The sequence below is a fragment of the Anser cygnoides genome, chromosome 9, assembly GCF_040182565.1.
Source record: "Anser cygnoides isolate HZ-2024a breed goose chromosome 9, Taihu_goose_T2T_genome, whole genome shotgun sequence".
In the NCBI taxonomy this organism is placed as follows: Eukaryota; Metazoa; Chordata; class Aves; order Anseriformes; family Anatidae; genus Anser; species Anser cygnoides.
Genome location: NC_089881.1, coordinates 17,612,937 through 17,631,597, shown reverse-complemented (window position 1 = coordinate 17,631,597; position 18,661 = coordinate 17,612,937). Strand labels below are relative to the sequence as shown.

At 64.5% G+C, this 18,661-nt stretch overlaps 3 protein-coding genes across 7 annotated transcripts; 1 reads left to right on the top strand and 2 right to left on the bottom strand.

The window, feature by feature from the left end:
* The first annotated feature begins 87 nt into the window (after nucleotides 1-87).
* LOC125184403 (uncharacterized) lies at nucleotides 88-2,712 on the top strand. Of its 3 annotated transcripts, none has more exons than XM_048076802.2 (2): nucleotides 88-237; nucleotides 828-2,712. In XM_048076802.2, exon 2 carries the CDS (start codon nucleotides 852-854, stop codon nucleotides 1,929-1,931), a length of 1,080 nt encoding a protein of 359 aa, XP_047932759.1. In that variant the 5' UTR covers nucleotides 88-237; nucleotides 828-851; the 3' UTR covers nucleotides 1,932-2,712. The 3 variants fall into 3 exon arrangements, with proteins under 3 accessions (XP_047932759.1, XP_047932760.1, XP_047932761.1); XM_048076803.2 differs by having other exon boundaries at nucleotides 109-246; XM_048076804.2 differs by having other exon boundaries at nucleotides 169-260.
* Nucleotides 2,713-2,980: 268 nt separating this feature from the next.
* LOC106049390 (PHD finger protein 13-like) lies at nucleotides 2,981-7,697 on the bottom strand. The gene is made up of 5 exons (XM_067002689.1): nucleotides 7,460-7,697; nucleotides 6,199-6,291; nucleotides 5,392-6,007; nucleotides 5,062-5,100; nucleotides 2,981-4,901 (listed from the first exon to the last, which is right to left on the bottom strand). The coding sequence occupies exons 1-5, from the start codon at nucleotides 7,553-7,555 to the stop codon at nucleotides 4,675-4,677; spliced, it is 1,071 nt and encodes a 356-aa protein (XP_066858790.1). The 5' UTR covers nucleotides 7,556-7,697; the 3' UTR covers nucleotides 2,981-4,674.
* A 317-nt stretch (nucleotides 7,698-8,014) lies between these two features.
* Nucleotides 8,015-18,418, bottom strand: ABCF3 (ATP binding cassette subfamily F member 3). 3 transcript variants are annotated; one of them, XM_048076655.2, is made up of 21 exons: nucleotides 18,257-18,418; nucleotides 17,936-18,083; nucleotides 17,751-17,830; nucleotides 17,549-17,601; nucleotides 15,684-15,781; nucleotides 15,448-15,570; nucleotides 14,990-15,256; nucleotides 14,706-14,786; nucleotides 14,150-14,209; nucleotides 13,725-13,781; nucleotides 13,494-13,516; nucleotides 13,150-13,205; nucleotides 12,740-12,940; nucleotides 12,422-12,498; nucleotides 12,132-12,176; nucleotides 11,719-11,851; nucleotides 11,223-11,311; nucleotides 10,929-11,020; nucleotides 10,152-10,284; nucleotides 9,721-9,808; nucleotides 8,015-8,899 (listed from the first exon to the last, which is right to left on the bottom strand). In XM_048076655.2, the coding sequence occupies exons 1-21, from the start codon at nucleotides 18,327-18,329 to the stop codon at nucleotides 8,741-8,743; spliced, it is 2,136 nt and encodes a 711-aa protein (XP_047932612.1). In that variant the 5' UTR covers nucleotides 18,330-18,418; the 3' UTR covers nucleotides 8,015-8,740. The 3 variants fall into 3 exon arrangements, with proteins under 3 accessions (XP_047932612.1, XP_047932613.1, XP_066858805.1); XM_048076656.2 differs by having other exon boundaries at nucleotides 18,231-18,359; XM_067002704.1 differs by lacking the exon at nucleotides 10,152-10,284.
* Between the last annotated feature and the right edge of the window lie 243 nt (nucleotides 18,419-18,661).

Sequence of the window (18,661 nt, the reverse complement as noted above, 5' to 3'; positions counted from 1 at the left end):
GCACCCCCCGAGCCGAGCCTCGACCCCCACCCCCCACCCCGGGGGGGCTCGCAGGGACGGATCGGGGCTGCCCCAGCCCCAGCCGGGGGTTCCCGGAGGACACCGGGGGGGCGCAGGGTCGGGCACGGGCGGCTGGGGGCAGCCGAGCTCTGGCGGCGCTGCGGGAAGCGGAACTCGGCGGCGCGGGGGAGGCCCCAAGTGGGAGCGCCGGGGCCTCGGGGCCGGCTCGGGACCGGGGTACCGGGGGTACCGGGCCGGGGGTACCGGGGGGTGCCGGGGGGGAGGTACCGGAGGGGAAGGGAGGGGTATCGGGGGGGAAGGAGAGGGTGCCGGGGGGGTATAGGGGGTACGGGGGGGCGGGGGGGGGGCAGAGCCGCAGCAAACCCCCGGGGATGGGGGACCGGGAACCGGGACGGGGACCGGGGATGGGGACGGGGAGGCCGGTCCTGGGGGGGGGCCGAGGGGTTCCCGGTTTCCATACGGTGCTTCCCCCGCCCCGCCCGGGCGGCTGCTTCCCTCTAGCGGGCAGAGCCCGGCAGGACCGGGGCTGGGGGTGTCGGTACCGGGAGGGGCTTCCCGGGAGTGCCGGTACCGGGGGGGGAGCAGCCCAGTACCGGGGGGGGGGGGGGGGGGGGGTCAGCCCGGTGCCTCCCGGTGCCGCCCGGTTCCCGGAGCAGCCCCCCCGGCCCCCCTCGCTGGCCGCAGCCCCGATGGGGCGAGGCGAGCCCGGGCCTGCCCCGCAGCGAGGGCCCCGAGCAGGAAGCAGAGAAAAGGGAACTCGGCCCCGATCTGCCCTGAATTTTTCCTTCCTCCCCCCCCTCCCGCAGGGTGAGGCCCGCTGAGGCACGGCCATGGGGAGGCCCAGGAAGGAGTCCGGCAGCACCGCGTCCCCTCGGCCGGCGGCGGCCCCCAAGACGTCCCCCGCCGCCCCGCCGCCGTCCGCCTCGGCCGCCCGTGCCCCCAGCAGCCGCTCCAGGAGCACGCCGGTTGCCGGACGGAGCCAGGAGGCAAAGCCCAGCTCGTCCCAGCCGAAATCCACAGCGGCGTCCCGCGGGGCACGAGGCGATGCCGGGGAGCAGCTTGGAGCGGCCGGCAGGGGCTCCTCCACCAGCGCGAGGAAGACGACGGACGCCAAAGGAGCTTCGGGCCAGGCCAAGGCTGAGCCGTGCCCCAGCAAGGCCCCGTGCCGGTTCCCGGCCCCCCTGGAGAGCCAGGACATCACCCGGGTGGAGAAGGAGACGCGGGGCCAGCGCAACAACCCCAAGTGGTACGAGTGGAGGGAGAACCGCATCACGGCCTCCGTGGCGCCCCGCATCGCCGGCAGCAAGTTCGCCAACGGGAGGACGGACAAGGTGCCCCAGTCGTACCTGAAGGCGGTGGTGAGCCCCGGCCCCACCGTGCAGACGCCGGCCATGTCGTGGGGCATCCGCAACGAGAAGGCGGCCGTGCGGGCCTACGAGCAGCTCAAGTCGCAGGAGGTGGGCCGGCCGGTGCGGGTGGAGGACTGCGGCCTCTTCATCCACAAGGAGAAGACGTGGATCGCCGCCAGCCCCGACGGCGTCGTCACCGAGGCGGACACGGGGAAGCCGCTGGGGCTGCTGGAGGTGAAGTGTCCCTACAAGCACCGCAACAAGACGGTGCGGGAGGCCTGCAAGGACAGGGACTTCTGCCTGCGGGTGGACGGCGACTCCTACGCGCTGAAGCGGGACCACGACTACTTCACCCAGGTGCAGTGCCAGCTGGCGGCCGCCGGCCTGCAGCGGGCTGACTTCGTGGTGCACACCAAGAAGGAGACGGCTGTGGCCCCCGTGGAGTTCGACGATGAGTTCTGGGGGCAGACGGTGCCCAAGCTGGAGAAGTTCTACACCGAGGCGGTGATCCCCCACCTGGAGGGGGAGGCCGGCGGCTCTGTCTGGGCCAAGGAGGAGTAGATGCCCGTCCTTGCTCTCCAGGATGCTTGCTTGGCTTTGGGTTGGCGGCGCAAACCCAGCTTGGGCCCCTAGAATAGAAGCTGCACCTGAGTTTTCTGCTGTTCCTCGACCACTCACTGCCTCTGCCCCAAGGCTGCTGCATCAGGATGGAAGAATCTGCACCAGCAGGGCCTGCTTCGATAAGGGGCCCACCAGTAATGACTTCACCTGCCCAACGAAGGAGAAAAGTCCTAGAGCCAGTCCAGCATGGCCCCGTGCTCCTCACTGCCCGCCAGTTCAAGCCCACAGCACTCTGATGGAAGCCAGCACACACCGATCGCATCTGCGGGGAACGCCTGTGATCCCTCTGCACTGGAATAACGGACTCATTTTGTGGGGAAAACTGGATCCTTCAGCACCTACACTACTGTCAGGACTAAACCTTAATTCTTCTCTGGAATGGAAACGGAGTCACAGGGGGGTTGGTAGAGCCCGAGAGCAAAGCAAAGCTCTTGAGCTAAATCACGTTGTGCCTTAGCCGTAGCAGCAGGGGCACAGGAACACCGTTCCTCCTGAGCCACCAGCCCTGCTGGCCCTGGAGCCATCCCAGGGTGCTAAGGAGAGGGGGCATTGGCTGCAGGATGGGGAAGATGGTGCCTGTCGAGGAGGTGGCCTCCACAGTGGCGCGGCTCTAGAAGAAATTCATGTGACACACTCCATGTACCGCAGCAGGGCAGGGAGGTGAGCATCACCCCTTTGCAGCATGGCTCGCTCTGTTAAATAAAACCAGTGTTGGATCGCATCTTCTCTGTTGTTTGTGCAGCTGGGGGGGTTACCTGGATGGGGGGCAAGCTGGGCTGGGTGGTGCACATGTGGAAACGTTCAAGTTTGGCCGGACAGCCCCTGGCCAGCGGTGCCCAGCTCCCCGTCTGGGCTGGGAGCTCACGGTTTGTGTCTCAGGGCAGCTCCCCATGCACTGAGCCAGCCTGGAGGTGCCAGCCCATGGGGCTCCCCCAGTCGCACCCCAAAATTCACCAAGGGAAGTGAGAAATATGCCCAAACCACCCCTGTTATGGCAAAAGTACTTTATTATATACATACGACTCCAGCCACACTCCACAGGGCAAGGACCAGAATTTTGCTATTTTACATATCCATACAAAGTAACTATAAAAACATAAAGCACTTTTGGGGCCCAGGCTTTCCACAGGAGGAGAGGCACAGGGACGAGCCTGGGGGTTGCTGGGTGGCGGGGGGCTGCCCCCCACCCTCCCCCAGCCATGGTCCCACAGTAACCAGATGTGCAAGTAGGAAAGAACCCAGTTAGGAGAAATAGTGATGGGACTGGCAAGTCGGGGCTGTCCCGGGCCAGGGGCCAGGCCAGGTGTCACCGGGACAGCAGTGGGGTCTGTGTCCCCCCCTGGAAAGTGCAGAAGGCACGTGGGCCAGGCTCTTTGGAGGGGCTGCGAGGAGGAGGAGGTGGGATTCAGACCGTCAGTGCACGCGGGGCCCCAGAGCACACACACACCGCTCACAGAGGAAGGAGGGTGATGGGGAAAAGCCTTCCTTCCACTCTGAAACTTGAAGGAGGCCTGGAGCGGGCAGGCCCCGTGCCTCCGGAGCAGCAGTTGCATAGCAGAAGGGGCTTAGGGCCCACTCTTGACAAGATATCAGACTTCACTCTACGTGTCCAGGAAAAAAAAGAAAAAAAAAAGAAAAAAAAAACCCAACAATTTCTCTGCAGGAGGGAGCCCTTGGAAGCAAGGCCCTCCTGCACCCGGGTTGCATCAGACCCAGGGCTCAGCATCCAGCCGCTGCTTAAGCCAATGCTTCACCTGCAGGCAGGAGATGGCCACAGGGTACAAGGTTCAATTATTTTAAACTGGAAAACATGAAATCCAACCAAACCTCCCCTGCTCCCCCCCTTCCCTAGGGCTCCCGAGCCCTACCAGTTTTGAGGGTAACTGTTCAGGTCTCCTACCACAAATCCCACATCCCTTTCAGACAGGAGACTTCAGTGCAACTGGAGAATCTGAACCAAGGACGACTCCTCAGCAAGAACAACTTGTCTAACAATCTACTCAGACTATCTTGGGGCCTTGTGCACAGCAACCAAAATCAGGAGCACCACCGGACAGGAGTAGGGCCTCCCCTGCGCAGCCTACAAGGCTGATGAGCCAGAGGTGGGACACCAAATCCCCAAGGAAAGAGCAGCCCAGTCTGCTTCAGGTGTTGGCAGGAGCAATGTTCCTTCCCTCCCCTCCCAGAGAGCACGCCGCGTGGAAGAAGCCTGTCTGGGCTGCATCTGTGTGCTGGAAGAGGATTTGGGTCACTGACGCTTTGCCATTGCAGCCCACCCCGAGGTCCAAGGCAAGGACAACGGTGAGGGAAAAAGGAGGAAGGGGAGTCACATCTCGGGATAAGTGTAAGCTTCCACCACACCACAGGGAAACTATTTGGACTAGGTTCTCCTCGGCTGGCCTGGGGGAAAGGCACTGAGCCAGGTTTGTGCAAGGACAGAGATGTTTCTGAGCGACCTAGTGCATGGCTCTTCTCCCCCCACACCTCTGGGGTAACCGAGCTCCGTGGTCAGCCACCCCCAGGGAGGACGGCAGCTCCCAGGAGGCAGAAGAGCAAGGGGGACAGCCCAGCACCGCGGCCCAGCCCTTCCCCTGCCATTACTGTGCATTGATTGTCTAGCCAGACTGAGCTACAGCCTTCGGTTTAACAAGGGGCCCCCCAGCCTCCCTGCTCTGGAAGAGCCTCAGTCACAGAACCGCTTGCGGGGCACCGTCCGAGCTCGGTTCGAGCGGCGGATCTCCTGCTTGGCGTCGCGACATCGCTGGCAGATGAAAACCTCAGGCACGTTGGATTTGCGGATCTTGGCACAAGAGAGGTGGATCCAGGTGGCACACTCGTTACATTCGATCATGGGCCTCCCCGCGAAGGGCTTCAGGCAGAAGCAGGTGATCAGATCCCAGGCGTCGTCGTCTGGTCGGGGAGAGACGGACACCGCTCAGAACCCACCTCACCAGCCCCCCGGCTGCAGCCTCAGCAGCCCCCCAGGGGAAAAGCCTCCAAGGGCACAGCACCACCTCTAAAGCTTCTAAAGACGGTTCCACCCGCGTGGAGCAGGAGAGCCCCCACTTACCTTCTGCTTTGGTGTTGGGAGCTGCTGCAAATTCAACTGCTGAAGTTGCAAAGGGGAAAAAGAAAAAAAAGACTGGATCAGCAAGGCAACCTTACACCCCACTCCCCGTTTCAGGTCTGTACCACTTGCTGTACTAAAGAGAGTCTCCAAAGCTCCCCGCCCTCTGCTCTGCAGCTCTCCCAGGTCCCTACGACTTTCCCTGAAGCCCCTCGCCAGGAGAGGCCGGGACCACCTGCAAGCTCTCCCTGCAGCCCATGTGGGAAGCTCTGGCCAAGGGAGGGACAATATCTGGCACCGACCGCAGCACAACGCCGCTCCCCGGACACTCACCGCTAAGCTGAGAGCTCCCTCTGCTTGTATCTTCCCCTTCGCTTTGGTCCAAGGTACTACAAGAACTGGGGCTCTTCCTCCCTCCAGAGCACTGGTCGAGCTCCTTTAGCTGCGGATCGTCTCCTGCTGGCTTCTCCGCCCCCTGCGCTCCGTGCAGCCAGTCCTTCTCCTCCTTCAGGGGCTCCTCCAGAGGGGCGCTGGGCTGGGGGTCCCCGGCCGGGTCGATGGGGGGCTCCGAGAACGGCTCTTTCACGGGAGGCGCCTGTCCCTCCAGCACAGCCGGCTCCTTCACCCGGTCCTGGTCTAGCACCAAGCTTTTCCCAGCGCTCGGCGGCACCTTCTTCTCCACCTCCTGCTCCAAAACGAGTTTCTTCGCTGGCGGTTTCTTCCTCTTGGTCTGCTGGGGCCGGATGTCATAGAAGCCGGCGGGGAAGGCAGGGCAGTCCGCGAGCAGGCTGCTGTCCACAGCCCCCTTGGCCACGGCGTTCCTGCTCCTCCTGTCGTCCGCCAGGAGCTGGCAGTCGGAGGAGTGCGAGGAGGCCCAGCTATCGCTGTCCTGCGTGCTCCCCGTGCTGTTCTGGGGGCTCATGCTGCCGCCGTGGGTCCAGGGCTCGTTCTGCAAGAAGGGGAGAGGCAGGGCTAGCATGAGAGACCCCAGCGCAGACATTCGGGGCAAGGAGAAAGGGACCGGGGACGGAGAGTGACCCTCCCCTGCCTCCAGCAGAGGATCAGGAGCTGGGTCTGTAATGGCCGGGCACCCGGAGGAAGGAGTCTCCCTGCGGAGGAACGCCCCGCAAGCCCACTCACCTCCTCGGGGTAGGGGATGTAGCCCGCGTAAGCCAAAACGAAGGTGCAGAACTGGTTGAAATCCTCCACGGTTCTCTGCCGTTTCTGCAGCGGCTGCGACAAACGACACTTGTTGGTGACGCTCCCCACCCCGACCGAGCGCCACGGCCAGCCCGGCACGAAACGTCGGGGTCGCCTCAACCCCCATCCTTCCCCTGAACCCCATCCTAAATCCAGCTCGGCGGCGACACCCCCTTCCTAAAATCCCGCTTACGGCAGGGGCGCACCCACAGCCGGCAGCAACCCCACAGCGCGGCGTTGACTCAACGCCCCGGGATCCCCGCCCCGGGACCGGGACCGGCCGGGGTCAGCCGCGGGGGGAGCGCCCCGGGACCCCCCCGGGACCCCCCCGAGACCACCGGGAGGGCTCCGGGGGGACAAAGTCTGGGAGATAAAACTCCGGGGAGCCGCCCTCCGCTGCGGCGAGGGACCCGCGGGAAGGGCTGCCCGGTGCCCCCGGTTCCCCCCCCGGTGCTCCCGGTGCCGGGCGGGCCCCCCGGGGGCTGTAGGGGGGAGGTTTTTGGGGTCTCCCCCCCCCCCCCCCAAGCACACACCTCCCCGCACCGGGGGTACCGGCAGCGCGGCGCGTGGCCCCGGCCCCGCCTGCGGATGGGGAACGGCGGCACCCGGCCGGGAACCGGCGCCCCCCCCCCCCCCGAACCCCTCCCGGTGCCCGGTGCGGGCTGCGCGGCCCCCCCCCTCGGAGCCCCCCCCTCGCCCCCCGTCCCCTCCCCGCCCGGGGTCCCCGCCGACACCTGATCGCTCCCAAGATGGCGCCCGCGCTCCCGGGCTGCCCGGGCCGGCCGCCCCCCGCCCCGCCGGGAGCCGGGCTCTGCCCCCCCCCCTCCCCGTACCCCGAATCCCCCCCGCACCCCCCCTCCCCACCCACACCCCCTCGTGTGTCCCCCCCCCCGGCACACGGCTGCGGGGCACGGCCGCGGACACGCGGGGTCACCCCCGCCCCGGGGCGCCGCCGCGCCGCCACCCCCCCGCCCTGCAGCACGCCGGGACCCCCCCCAGATACCCCCCCGCAGCCCCCCACACCCCACAGACCCCCCCCCACAATCCCCACGCCCCCCCCTCACCCCCCCCCACGGCCACGCCGGGATGGCGCCCACGCACCGCCCCTCAGCACCCCCCGCGCGGAGCCCCCCCCCCCCGGCCCGGGGCCGGTCCCCCCGCGCGCCCCCCCCCCCCCCGGTCCCGGTTGCTCCCCGCTCACCTCCTCGGGCCCCGGGGAGCCGGGGCTGGGCACGGGGCTGCTCCCCGCCGAGCTTGGCCGGCCGCGGGGGCACGGCCGGTCCCCGCCGGTGCTCATAACGCCCGCGGGCGCGGCTGGGCCGGCGGGCAGCGGAGCGGTGCGGAGCCGGAGCGGTGCGGAGCCGGGCCGGTTCCCTCTCCCCCCCCCACCACCCACCCCCTTCTTTCGGTGCCCGCCGCCGGTCGGAGCGAGGCCGCCAGCACCGCCCCGGCCGCAGGGGCGGGCCCACCTGGTGGCGGCGGGGAAGGCGGAGGCGGCGCCTCGCTGCCGGCCCCACCGGGATGGAGCGGCCGGCCCCCCCCCGGGGGTCCCCCCCCTCCCCGCTCCTCCACTCCGCCCCGCCTCGCCTCCAGCCCCCGCTGCCCGCAAACCGCAGCCGGATCCCCGGGCTGGTGCCGATAGTGGAACCCCTCCGTGCCCCCCCCCTCCCCCGGGGCTTGAGGCTGGCAGCGAGCCCCCCCCCCCCCCAGCCCCTAAAACAAAAAAACCCCCAAGGACGGGCGGGAGGCCGACGGGTAGCGTCCTGCTTTTATTTACACCGCGACCCCCGCGCTGGGGGGGGCCCGCTGGCACCCCGCTGCGTGGCACCCCTGTGGGGTACGCGGGTGCGAGGGCAGCGCACCCCCGGGGGGGTACACAGGCGAGCCCCGGGGGGGGGACAGGCGAAGCGAACCCTCGCCCCCGGTGCTTCCAGGGGCCGAGGAAGAGGCTGGGGACACTTGTAGCAGCAAAGGCCTCGCTTCCCGCCCGGGCAGCAGAGGGGACGGGAGCGTACGAGAGCTGGGGAGAGAAACACCACGTGGGAAGCTGACCAGTGCGCTCCAGTTAAACAGAAAAGAAAGGAAAAGGCAGTGGGGGTAAGCGAAGAAAGAACAGCTCCTCTCCTGCCCTTGCGAGCACGGAGTTACAACCAGGGTGGGGGGACACCTCCTTTCCTCATCCCAGCGGAGCAGCAGCTCCAGGCACGGCCCAGGCCTGGAGCACGGAGCAGGCAGCGCCCACGAGGAGCGGCGCCCGCGGCTCCCGGTCCCTCGCTGTCCTTGCACGGGCGGCCAGGCGGAAGGGCAGAGCGGGGGCCGCCCGCGCCCGGGAGGGGAGAGAGCAGTTCGGGTGGCAGTTGGATGGCGTGGCTGGGGTCCGTGCCACCTCCTCGGCGCTCCGCCAGGCTCGGCGCGGCCGGAGGCTGCAGCGCCCGAAGCCTCGTGCTCCAGCCTCCTCGGGCAGTCTGGGCCCCCGCCTCCCTTATAGGAAACCCTCCTTCCGGAACTGCTCCTTCAGGATGTCTCTGTACTGGTCGAAGCCGCCCTCGATGCGGGTGACAGTGGCGTTCTCGCACACCCACAGCTCCTGGCACACCAGGCGGATGAAGCACTCATCGTGGGACACCAGAATTATACCGCCCTGCGAACACACGAGGAGAGAAAAGGAACTGAGCGGGCCACAAAGCGGGGCTCTGGGGGCAGGGGAACCCGCACGTGGGCCTCTGTGCCCTTCCAGCCAGCGCACGGGACTTCAGGTTTCCACCTGCACTGGGGAAAGGCACGGTGCTTCACAGGCAGCCACGAATTCCAGCCTGGCCTAAGGGCTTTCCTGTCTTCAGCTGGGATGGACAGATCTGGCACGGAGGAGGCACGTGCACAGCAAAGTGCTCAGCTTCCCTTCCCTGAGGGCGAGCGCAGGGTTTGCCACTGGCTCTCTGGACCTCTGACAAACTTTGAGGACGGAAATTCTAGTTGGAGGCAACGACAGCCAAAAGGTGACGGGACAAGGCCCCGAGTAACCTCATTTTTCTGTTGTAGGGAAAATGACCTAACCTGGGCAAGTACGGAACAGCAAGAACCAGGTTTATTACAGCGGTACCTGGAGGCTGAGCTCCGAGCCACAAAAACCTGCCCGAGGAACAGCCACGAGGGCCCCAAGGCAGGGCTGGGCGCTGCAAGCAGCGGCGTGGGAGCGGTCACGGCCCGTAGGTGGCTGGCTAAGATGGGGGACAAGCCGTGCTCTGGCTCGCTGCTGCTTCTCTCAGCCAAAGTCAACAAGTGAAACAAGCCACCAGGACAGACAGCTAAGGCAGAAATGTGACCGACTTCCCACCACATCTCCTGGACTTGAAACCACCACTGGAATTTTACGGTCCGCTTCTGGCTGAAATACTGAGTCACCCAAGCTGGAGGATGCAGGAAGTGTTAGAAAAATGGGAGATCTCGCCTGCGGAGCCTTACCCGGAACTTATTGAGTGCCTTTGCTAGTGCCTCGATGGTCTCCATGTCCAGGTGATTTGTCGGCTCATCCAGGATGTAGAAGTTTGGACTGGAAGAGAAGACAGCTCTGAGCACTGCGCCCGAACAGGCTCAGGCTGAGCCCGCGCCCCTGCGCACTGCCGGGACCTCCGCGCAGGGAGGAGTCCAGGCTACGGTTTTAGCCACGTAAAGCCACAGCCACCGGCACTGCATGACCCCAGGGTCTGTGCTGCCCAGCTCCGGGGACACCCCCTGAGCTCAAAGCAGCAGGAGAAAGCCGCCTGCCTGCCTCCTCCCCCGCGGTCCCCAGCAGGCAACGATCTCCCTCCCCGATCTCCTCTCCCTTCCTCTCGGTGAAGCGGGCCCCAGGGACGCAGCCCTGCAAAAGCTTCCAGCATCTGGGAGGGAATTACCAGGACATTGTCATCTGCGCAAAGGCCACTCGACTCTTCTGACCTCCAGACAGGCTGGCCACGGGGCGCACGGCCAGCTCCCCCGAGACGCCGTAGCTCCCCAGCTGATGCCGGTACTCCTCCTCCGCCTTCCCTGCGGGAGCACGGCACAACACAGCTATGGCACACGAGGACCCCGGGACCTCGGCGCCAGCTGGCGCCTCCTGCACTGTCCTTGGCCCGCATCAAGGCCGGGCAGCCGAGGAATTTGGCAGCTGCTCGGAGGCAGTGCCCGAGCAGAGGGTTTGCGTGGAAAAGCTGACTGACACAATCAGGGCAGGGGCCACGCAGCGCGGCGGGTTGTGACCGGCTCCGAGTGATGCTGCCCCCAACTCCTCGTGGCCAAGTCACATTAACGTCATGTCACATCGCGGAGAGGGGAGCCGGGGGGTTTGGGAGGTGGCGAAAAGGAGGGCCAGGTGCTTGTCCTGGTGGCAGGGAAGCCACAGCAAAGCGGGATCAGCTACCTCTGAAACACGGCTACAGCAGAGCACCAGCGTGAGATCTGCTGGCCACAGAGCTCGCGGCAGGCTGGCTACCCCTGCACAACCGGCTCGGCTACTCAAGGCTGCTGTCCTGAACTCACGCTTGACGTGAAGAGAACCCAGGGCAGAAGGCATCCCCTGAGCACTGAGGTGACGGGGCCTCCTGCCCAGGGACCACCGCCACAGAACAAATCAATCTGCCTGGCAGGGGAGATTCAAGCGGCCCAGAGCTCCTCGGATCTCCAAAACCCACCTGGGAACTTCCTTGCCAGCAGCTCTACAGCACTGATGTTCAAGTCCAGCTGATCCACGTGGTGCTGGCTGAAATAGCCGATCTTCAGGTTTCTGCAGCACGAGGAGAGAGATGGGGAACTGGCACCGGGCGCTGTAACCGCAGCGCTCCCAGCTGCAGCTACAGGAAGGGGGCACAAGAGGGGGCGTGCAGCTCCCATCCTCATCACCGCGGCAGCCGTCACCCCAAAGCACAGCCCAGGAGCCCTCCAGCTGCACCATTCCTCCCAGTCCCCCGCCCCTTCCTACCAGGTACCTGTGAGCATGTCTGATCCCTCTGACTGGTGCCAGCTCCCCCATTAAGATCTTTAGCATGGTCGACTTGCCAGCTCCGTTCTCCCCAACCTAGAGAAGCAGCAGCAGCATTGGAGAACATGAAACCCACGAAGGTACCTCGGAGAGGGGGGCAGTGATCAGGGAATTCAGCTCTCTTGGATGATCACGCAGTGGAGGGGGCAGGATGAGCGCCAAACCAGTGGCTCCAGCCACCTGGAAGCTGCGTTTCTATCGCTGGGGAGCTGCACGCGTAGCACTGCTGGAGCGTGTTCCCTCCCCAACCCTTGAGCCCGAGGATTACTTGGTCCCAGCCTCATTTGGAGATCTCCAGGGAGGAATATTTCATCCAAAATTCAACTGGGCAAGGACCTGAGCAGCCTGATCTGACATGGAAGCTGGCCCCGCTTCAAGCGGGGAGTTGGAGCGGGGACAGCCACGGCCCCTCGCAGCCACCCTTACTCGGCAGTCCCACGTACCACACAGATCCGGGACTCCAGGTCGGCAGAGACAGAGAGGGAACGGAAGATGTAGTGACTTGGCTCGTAACAGAAGTCTACTTCATCTAGCTGCAGGATGGGGGGGGAGAACTTCTCAAAGCCATCGGGGAACCTGGGAAGGCAGGAAGAGGTGAGAGCTGGCCAGGTACTTCAGAGACCCTGCTCCCAGCCCCCCTGGGACAACCACTGCACGTGGCAGAGGGGGCTCCCGACCATGCGGGCCTCTGTGAGGGACGGTCACGAGGAGGGGACGCAGCCTTGGCCCCAGAGGGAGCCCAGCCCAACCGTGGGGGCCCACCCAGACTCCGTGCCAGAGGAGGAGCAGTGGTTATCCCAGGAGGAGCTCAGGTCGGAAGGGGAGCCAGGCCCCTTCCAAGCAAGGGGACACTTACTTCATCATCACCTCGGACTCCTTGTCCACAGGTTTCAGCTCTGGCCTGCAAGAGGGAAGATGTGTAACTGAGGAGCCTTGCACTGTCCCCACACCAGCAGCCCAGTTCTGCGAAGCCTTATCCTAGGCAAAGTCTCTGGACCAGAGACAGAGCGCCCGAAGTCCAAGCCACCCCCATCCCTCCAGATACACAGTGCCTCCCAGCTCCCTGGGGACCACCTGGGAACACCCAGTTCTTCCCATGAACACCTCCCCTCCCCACCTCCAGAGAGCAGCAGGGCAGGCACTCACAGCTTCTCCAACAGCTTGAGCTTGCTCTGTACTTGGGACGCCCGGTTCGCGTTATACCGAAAGCGGTCAATGAAAACCTACAAGTGGCAAAAAAGGATCAGAGAACCCCCGGGCTCATTCAGGCACAGCCACCCCGCTGCTGCTGAGCCTTCTGCAACAACAGAGCCACAGCCACAGGTCTTCGCAAGACTGAACAGCAATGAAAACTCCAAGAGCAGAGATTACTGGATGCAGGGCAGCCCGGGAGGCTTGCTAGAAGCACGGGGAAAGGGGCAAGGCTGGAAGAAGTGTCCAAACCCTACTGGTGTCTCCCAGTACCTGGATATGCTCGCGGTATTGCTGCTGCGCTTCGTACTCTCTTTGCTGGTTCTTCAGTCGCTCCTCCTTGGTCTTCATGAAGTTCTCGAAGTCCCCCCGGTAGGCGTCCAGCCGCTGCGAGTGCAGGTGGATGATGTCCGTGGCCACCGCGTTGAGGAAGTTCCTGTCGTGGGACACCACGAGGATGGTCGACTGCCAGGTCTGGAGGAGGAGACGGCGAGAGGGAGACCTGAGGGAGCCTGAGCGTCACCGAGCCGGGGCACAGGGCCTGGTGCCACCACGCGGCGAGGCAGGACACAGCCTGGGAGGCTGTCCCCATCCCCTGGCTGGTGAGCCCAGCACGGGGCCGGAGCCCCTGCACCGCACGGGAGCCGTGGCCAAGGCTCGCGCCGCCCGGTGCCGCCCCGTACCTGCAGGTAGTTCTCGAGCCACAAAATGGCCCTCACGTCCAGCATGTTGGTGGGCTCTGAGGGAAGAGAAAAAGGCGCTGAGGTTAGGAGGGGTTAGGAGGACCGGATTACGCTTTCTTACATAGGAAAGACTAGTGGTCAGCCAAAGCGGCTGCCCAAGCAGGTTTCCCAGCTGAGGATGGCTCCACGCCATCCCCGGGGAGCAGTGACAGCCCTGTGAGCACCGGCCCTGTCACGCAGGGCTATTTTGAGCAGGCAGCTAAAGGCCACGCTGCGTTCCCAACCCAGCAAGGGCATGGGCAGGCCCGGCGGCAGGGGTAGAAGGGCTCACGGTATCAACTTACCGTCCAGTAGAAGGAGATCTGGCCTAGGGAAAGCAAGACGCAGGTATCAGAAGCAAAAAGAGCACAGGGTCAACGCAAAGCACATTTTGCCACGCATACAGAGCCGTGATGCCTCGAAAGCTCCCCGCCCCGAGAGGCTGAGTCGAGAGGATGGCCAGGCATCCCCCCTGCCCTTTGAAACACGGACAGCAAGGAGGGTTAACCCCGTGGCAGGAACACCTGGACACCAACCTGGCGAACAGGGCTCTGGCTAAGGCCAGTCTCATCCTCCAGCCTCCAGAAAACTCTCTGAGGAGAGACAAGGTTGTATACAAGGGTTAGAATTTAATCAGAACAACCCTGCCTGCCTGGCTCCCTGCTCCCCGCAGTCCTTTTCTCTCTGCTGTCACCCACGGACAGCTTGTCCCTGCAGACAGCAGGCACAGCAGGACACGCGTCGGGCTCAGCCCCACCCGGGCCCAGCAGGCGGCTGGCTGGGCACCCCCAGGGCAGGACAGCCCCCCGCCTTCCCATCGGGTCCCCTCCAGTGGCTACAGCCACAGCAGCAGCTGGGTGTTCACCAGGGCAGAGAGCCCCCCGCTCCCCACCAGGGCCGGGGCAGCTTCTCCCCAAACCTGTTTAATTTAAGTCTCCACGTCCAAAGCCTTGAGACTTACTTGGTTGTCTGTTGTTGCATCTTTGCGTTGAAGCCCAGCCCAGCGAGAATGACAGACGCCCTGGGGGAAAGGTGAGAGAACAGGAACATAGGCACACCATCCGTCTCCAGAGCACAGCCTGAGGTCCTGGACCCAGGGTCATCGTGGACACTCCGCTACGTAGTTTAAGGACATCCTGGTGCAGGAAAACTTCCCTTCGTGCCCAAAAGCAGCGTTTGGCTGGGAAACGCAGCCCAGCAAGGCACAGCACCCACGTGAATTCCCAAGAGATTCCCAAGAAGCTTTCAGCTCTTTGGCCAAGAAGAGAGTTACCACCACCACCACCCCAGCAACGTTCCCCAGCCACCAGGAACCTGGGGAGGAGGAGCAGCAACAACACAAGCCATTTGGGGCAAAAATAGCCAACAGCTCCAGCTTCTGGGGGAAGCTCAACTACTCCTAACCCAAAAGAGCCCGTCCCCACATGCTGGATCCCAGGGCCACAGCATCACCCTTCCGAGCTGCAAACCACGTCTCGCCTTGCCAGCAGACAGCAGCGCCTGCAGGGTCGTCTCACCTCGCTGGGGCCTTGTCTGCCTCAATCTCCTCCAGCTTCGCGTAGATCTCTGACAGCCTGGCACCTTCCGTCCCTTCTCCCCTGGAGCAGAGCAAAGAGGAACGCGTAGGACGGACTGGGGTCAGGGTCTGAGCACTGCGGGAGGCTGATCTCCCCAGGCAGGACTAAGGCGAGCAGGACACGGCCCAGCCCTGCTGGAGTCCTCCACTGGAAGTGAGAGATCTCAGAACAAGACCTCGTGGTCAAGAAGCTGTAAAAGGGCTGGAAATCCAGCAATATCTCACCTGCCTGCATTAACCTTGGCCGTCAGTTCCTTTTCCTCCCGCAGCAGGCTCTCACGAGTGGTGTCGCATTCCAGCACGCTCTGCAGGGCCGGCGTCTCATCCCCTGCCACCTCCTGCTCCACGTGGAGGATGCTTATGTGCGAGGGGATGCGCAGGCTCCGGCTGGCGATCATCTTCAGCAGCGTGGTCTTCCCCAGCCCGTTCCTGCCCACCAGCCCATAGCGCCGGCCAAACGCCAGGTTCAGGTCGGCTCCCGCCAGCAGGACACTGGAGGGAAGGAAAAAACAGCTCCCTGCTCAGCCTGCCCCGCGGGGAGAGAGGCGACCAGCGGCCAGCCGCCCCCAGCACCTTTTCAGGCCGTGCTGGGGCCAAGCAACCACCACAGAGTTCTCCCATCCAGACCTCAGCCCGGTCTGCAGCCCCAGCAGGGCCCGTCCCACCGTCCCCTCTGCACTCACCGCTCACCGAAGGAGACGTCAAAGTTCTCGATGCGGACGTCGTACGACTTGTTCTTGCCTGACGACTCCATGCGAGTCTCCTTCTTGCTGGCAGCTTGGCTGGCAGTTGCCTCCTCAAGGACTCTGCAGGCAGGCAGAAGACAGGGAAGGGGGCTCAGCAGGAAAGCTCAGTCCAAACAGATCTCAGCCACACGCAGCAGGGCAGGCGGGGTGTTGGAGGCCCCCTCCGTACTCACAGAGGGCCAGATGGCTTTGTGGAATCCCTCTCCATCCTCCTATCCTGCTTGGCTTTCAGCCTGGCTTCTGCCTTCTCCAGTTTCTTGGCATCCACCATCTGGGGCACAAAGAGAGTTTACAGAGAGAGCATCTTCAGCAAAAGCCCCCAAAACCCAACTCCAACAGAAAGGAAATCAGCCAGTCCCACCTGCCGGGAAGGAAGGGAGAGCAGGAGGGAGACAGGACAGGGGAACCGGGACAGACTTGAGCGCGTTTTGAGGAAGCTGATCAGGCCAGGAAGTCACCTCAGGACTGAAGTCCTAAATCAGCCGCTTACACGCAGCAGTTCTGCCTCAGCAAGCAAGGGGTTTGGCTGACCCTGACCCGAACGCTCTTTCCCACGGGCAGTTTCTCTGGTTCCAGGGACCTGGGTCAGCCCAGGCATCTCAACGCGGACCTGCTGTCCCTGCGCCTCCTCCGCCACCCACCCCAGCCCCGGACCGTTAAGCACTTCCCCTCCCTGGCATGTTAAACTTTAGCCAGTTTGGAACTAACTCAGGTTAGGCAGCAGATCAATCAAGACAGAGCCAACGAGTATTTAATTAAATCTGAAGGCAAAAAGAAGCCAAGCGTTTTAACCCGCCCTCTGGCCTCTGCCAGGCTCCCAGCCCGCTCCAGTTTATTCCTGCATCGAGTCAAATACTTGTGGCTGACCAAGGGCCCTCCCGGGCATCCCCAGACAGCTCTTCAGCCACCGGAGCACGGTACAGACCTGCACGCTAGGCTGAAGGCGTCTTGCGACCGGAGCCGCGGCCCGGTTCCTACGGATAGGTTAAGTCACTCCGTAAACGATACTGAGCCCCGCTCAGTCTCCCGGTAAGACATCCTCCAAAACTCGAGAGGCCTCCCGAGGCCTCCTCTGAACCTTTTCCAGTTTTTCTGAAAACCCTTCCTGAGCTGTGGACACGCGAGCCAGACGGCGAACCCGGGAGCAACAACCCCGGTGCCAAAACCAGCGACAGCTGCCAGCTCTCCCCCCAGACTCCCGGTCAGCCGCGCGGGGATCGCGTTAGGTCTCGGCTCGAAGCGCGCAGCTCTGTGCTCCACGTGAAGCCCCGGGGAGCAGAGCTCTGCAGCAGAGCACCCAGCAGAGACGCTGCCCGCCCTGTGCAGCCGCCGCCGTCCCGGCTTTGCAGATCCTCCTCGCACCCAGACCTTGGCCCAGCCAGCACAGAGGGCGACCCGGGCCGCTCCTGAGCAGCGACGCACTTTGCGGGCAAGGTCGCTCTGATTTCCTGCACGTCACTGAGCGTAACGACTTCCAAACTTTCCTGCTCCCGATCTTATTTCCCAAACCACGACAACCCCCAGCCGCTTTTAGAGCTGGGCTGACAGCCGCCTTACAGCAGCTCTCTGGAAACAGCAGCTCCGTGCCATCTCCCCACCTGTAACGCCCTGACACCTGATCGCATCTCAGGGCTTCTTCTCTCACCACGTACAGCAAAGTCATCCCGTACACCTGGATTTCTCAACCCAAAGCCTTGCTGTAGTAACCAAAGTCCCTCACGAAGTCAGACAAGCCGCGCTCCGAGCAACGCGACCACGCTTTGAAGCTCGTTAAGAAGCTACAGCAAAACATATCTAGTCAAACTAATGAGCTGCTAACTCCCACGGAGCTTCTTTACCTGACCAAGGCCGAGAGCACCACAACTCGCAGCAAGGCTGACGTGAGGGAGCAGCACCTCTGCAGATGCACGCCTCGCCGTCACACCCCCTGCCCCGTACGCTTACGGAAGGAAAAGCGACGGGGCAGAGCGTGGCCCTGCAGCCCCACACGTCAGTTCTTCCCACCGGGTCACAAGCAAGGACGCGGCCCCGTGCTTACCGACGCCTGCCCTCTCTTCAGCAGCAGCCCCGGCAGCAGGTCCACGCTGGCATCTGCAAGGAGACGCTGGGTGAGCGGGAGGGCTCCACCTGCAAGCTCGGCGGCGGGCGTAGAGCCGAGGGGGAGCCCGGGGATGGGGTGACAGCTGGGGGGCGACGGCTCCCCCGGGGCCCCCTGAGCCCGCCGGGCAGCACTCGCTCACCGTATCCGTCCGTGATCTGCGAGAGCTGGATGGGGGCGTCCAGCAGCACCTGGCTGCAGCGCTGCGCCCGGCCCTCGTCCCTGCGGGCGAGGAAGAGGAGTGAGGAGGGGGGGGTGATGAGGAGGACGGGGATGAAGATGCTGAGGACGGTGACGGTGAGGAGGAGGAGGAGGGAGGCCGCTTACAGCTGCAGGGCGTTGAAGAGCCGCTGGCACACCTCCCGCACGGCGCCCTCGTCCTTGCCGTCCCGCGACACCTCCTGCAGCAGCTCGCCCACCGCCTCTACCAGCTCGTCCACCGACTCGAAGTCCGCGCCGCTGCTGTGCAGGATCCCTGCGGGCACACGGCGCTGCACACCCCTCCTCCCTCGTGTCGCGACAGCGCGTGAGGGGGGGGGAGGGGGGCGGGAATCGCGATACGGCCGGCGGAAAGCCGCCTCCGCCACGCCTCCCCGTGTCCCCCACCACACACACACCGTACCGGGACGGCTCGGGGGCCGCCCTCACCCGTCACGTAGGCGAAGACCTCGCCGTCCAGCTCGGGGAACTCGCTGCGGAGGATGTCGGCGCACGACGCCATGGCGCCGCCGGAGCGGGGCCCGGCCCCCGCCCGCTGCCGCCTCACGGCCCCGCCACACGCCCGGAAGGAGCCGCGGGGGCTGCCGGGAAGGGCTGGGGAGGGCTGAAAGGGCAAAGGGGGATGCTGGGAAATGGAGTCCGGGAGAGGGCCGCGCGTGCGCGGTGCGGGGAGAGGCCTCGCTCCTCGGCGCCCTAAAAGTTAAATGGGGGAGGGAACTAAAGGGGCACGGTGCTCCCAGGGGACAGGGGGCGCCCAGGGTGGATTGAGCCCAGCCAGGAGCCTCCCTGCCCCTGCTCCTCCTCCTCCTCCCCCCCTACCCCAGCCCCTCAGCC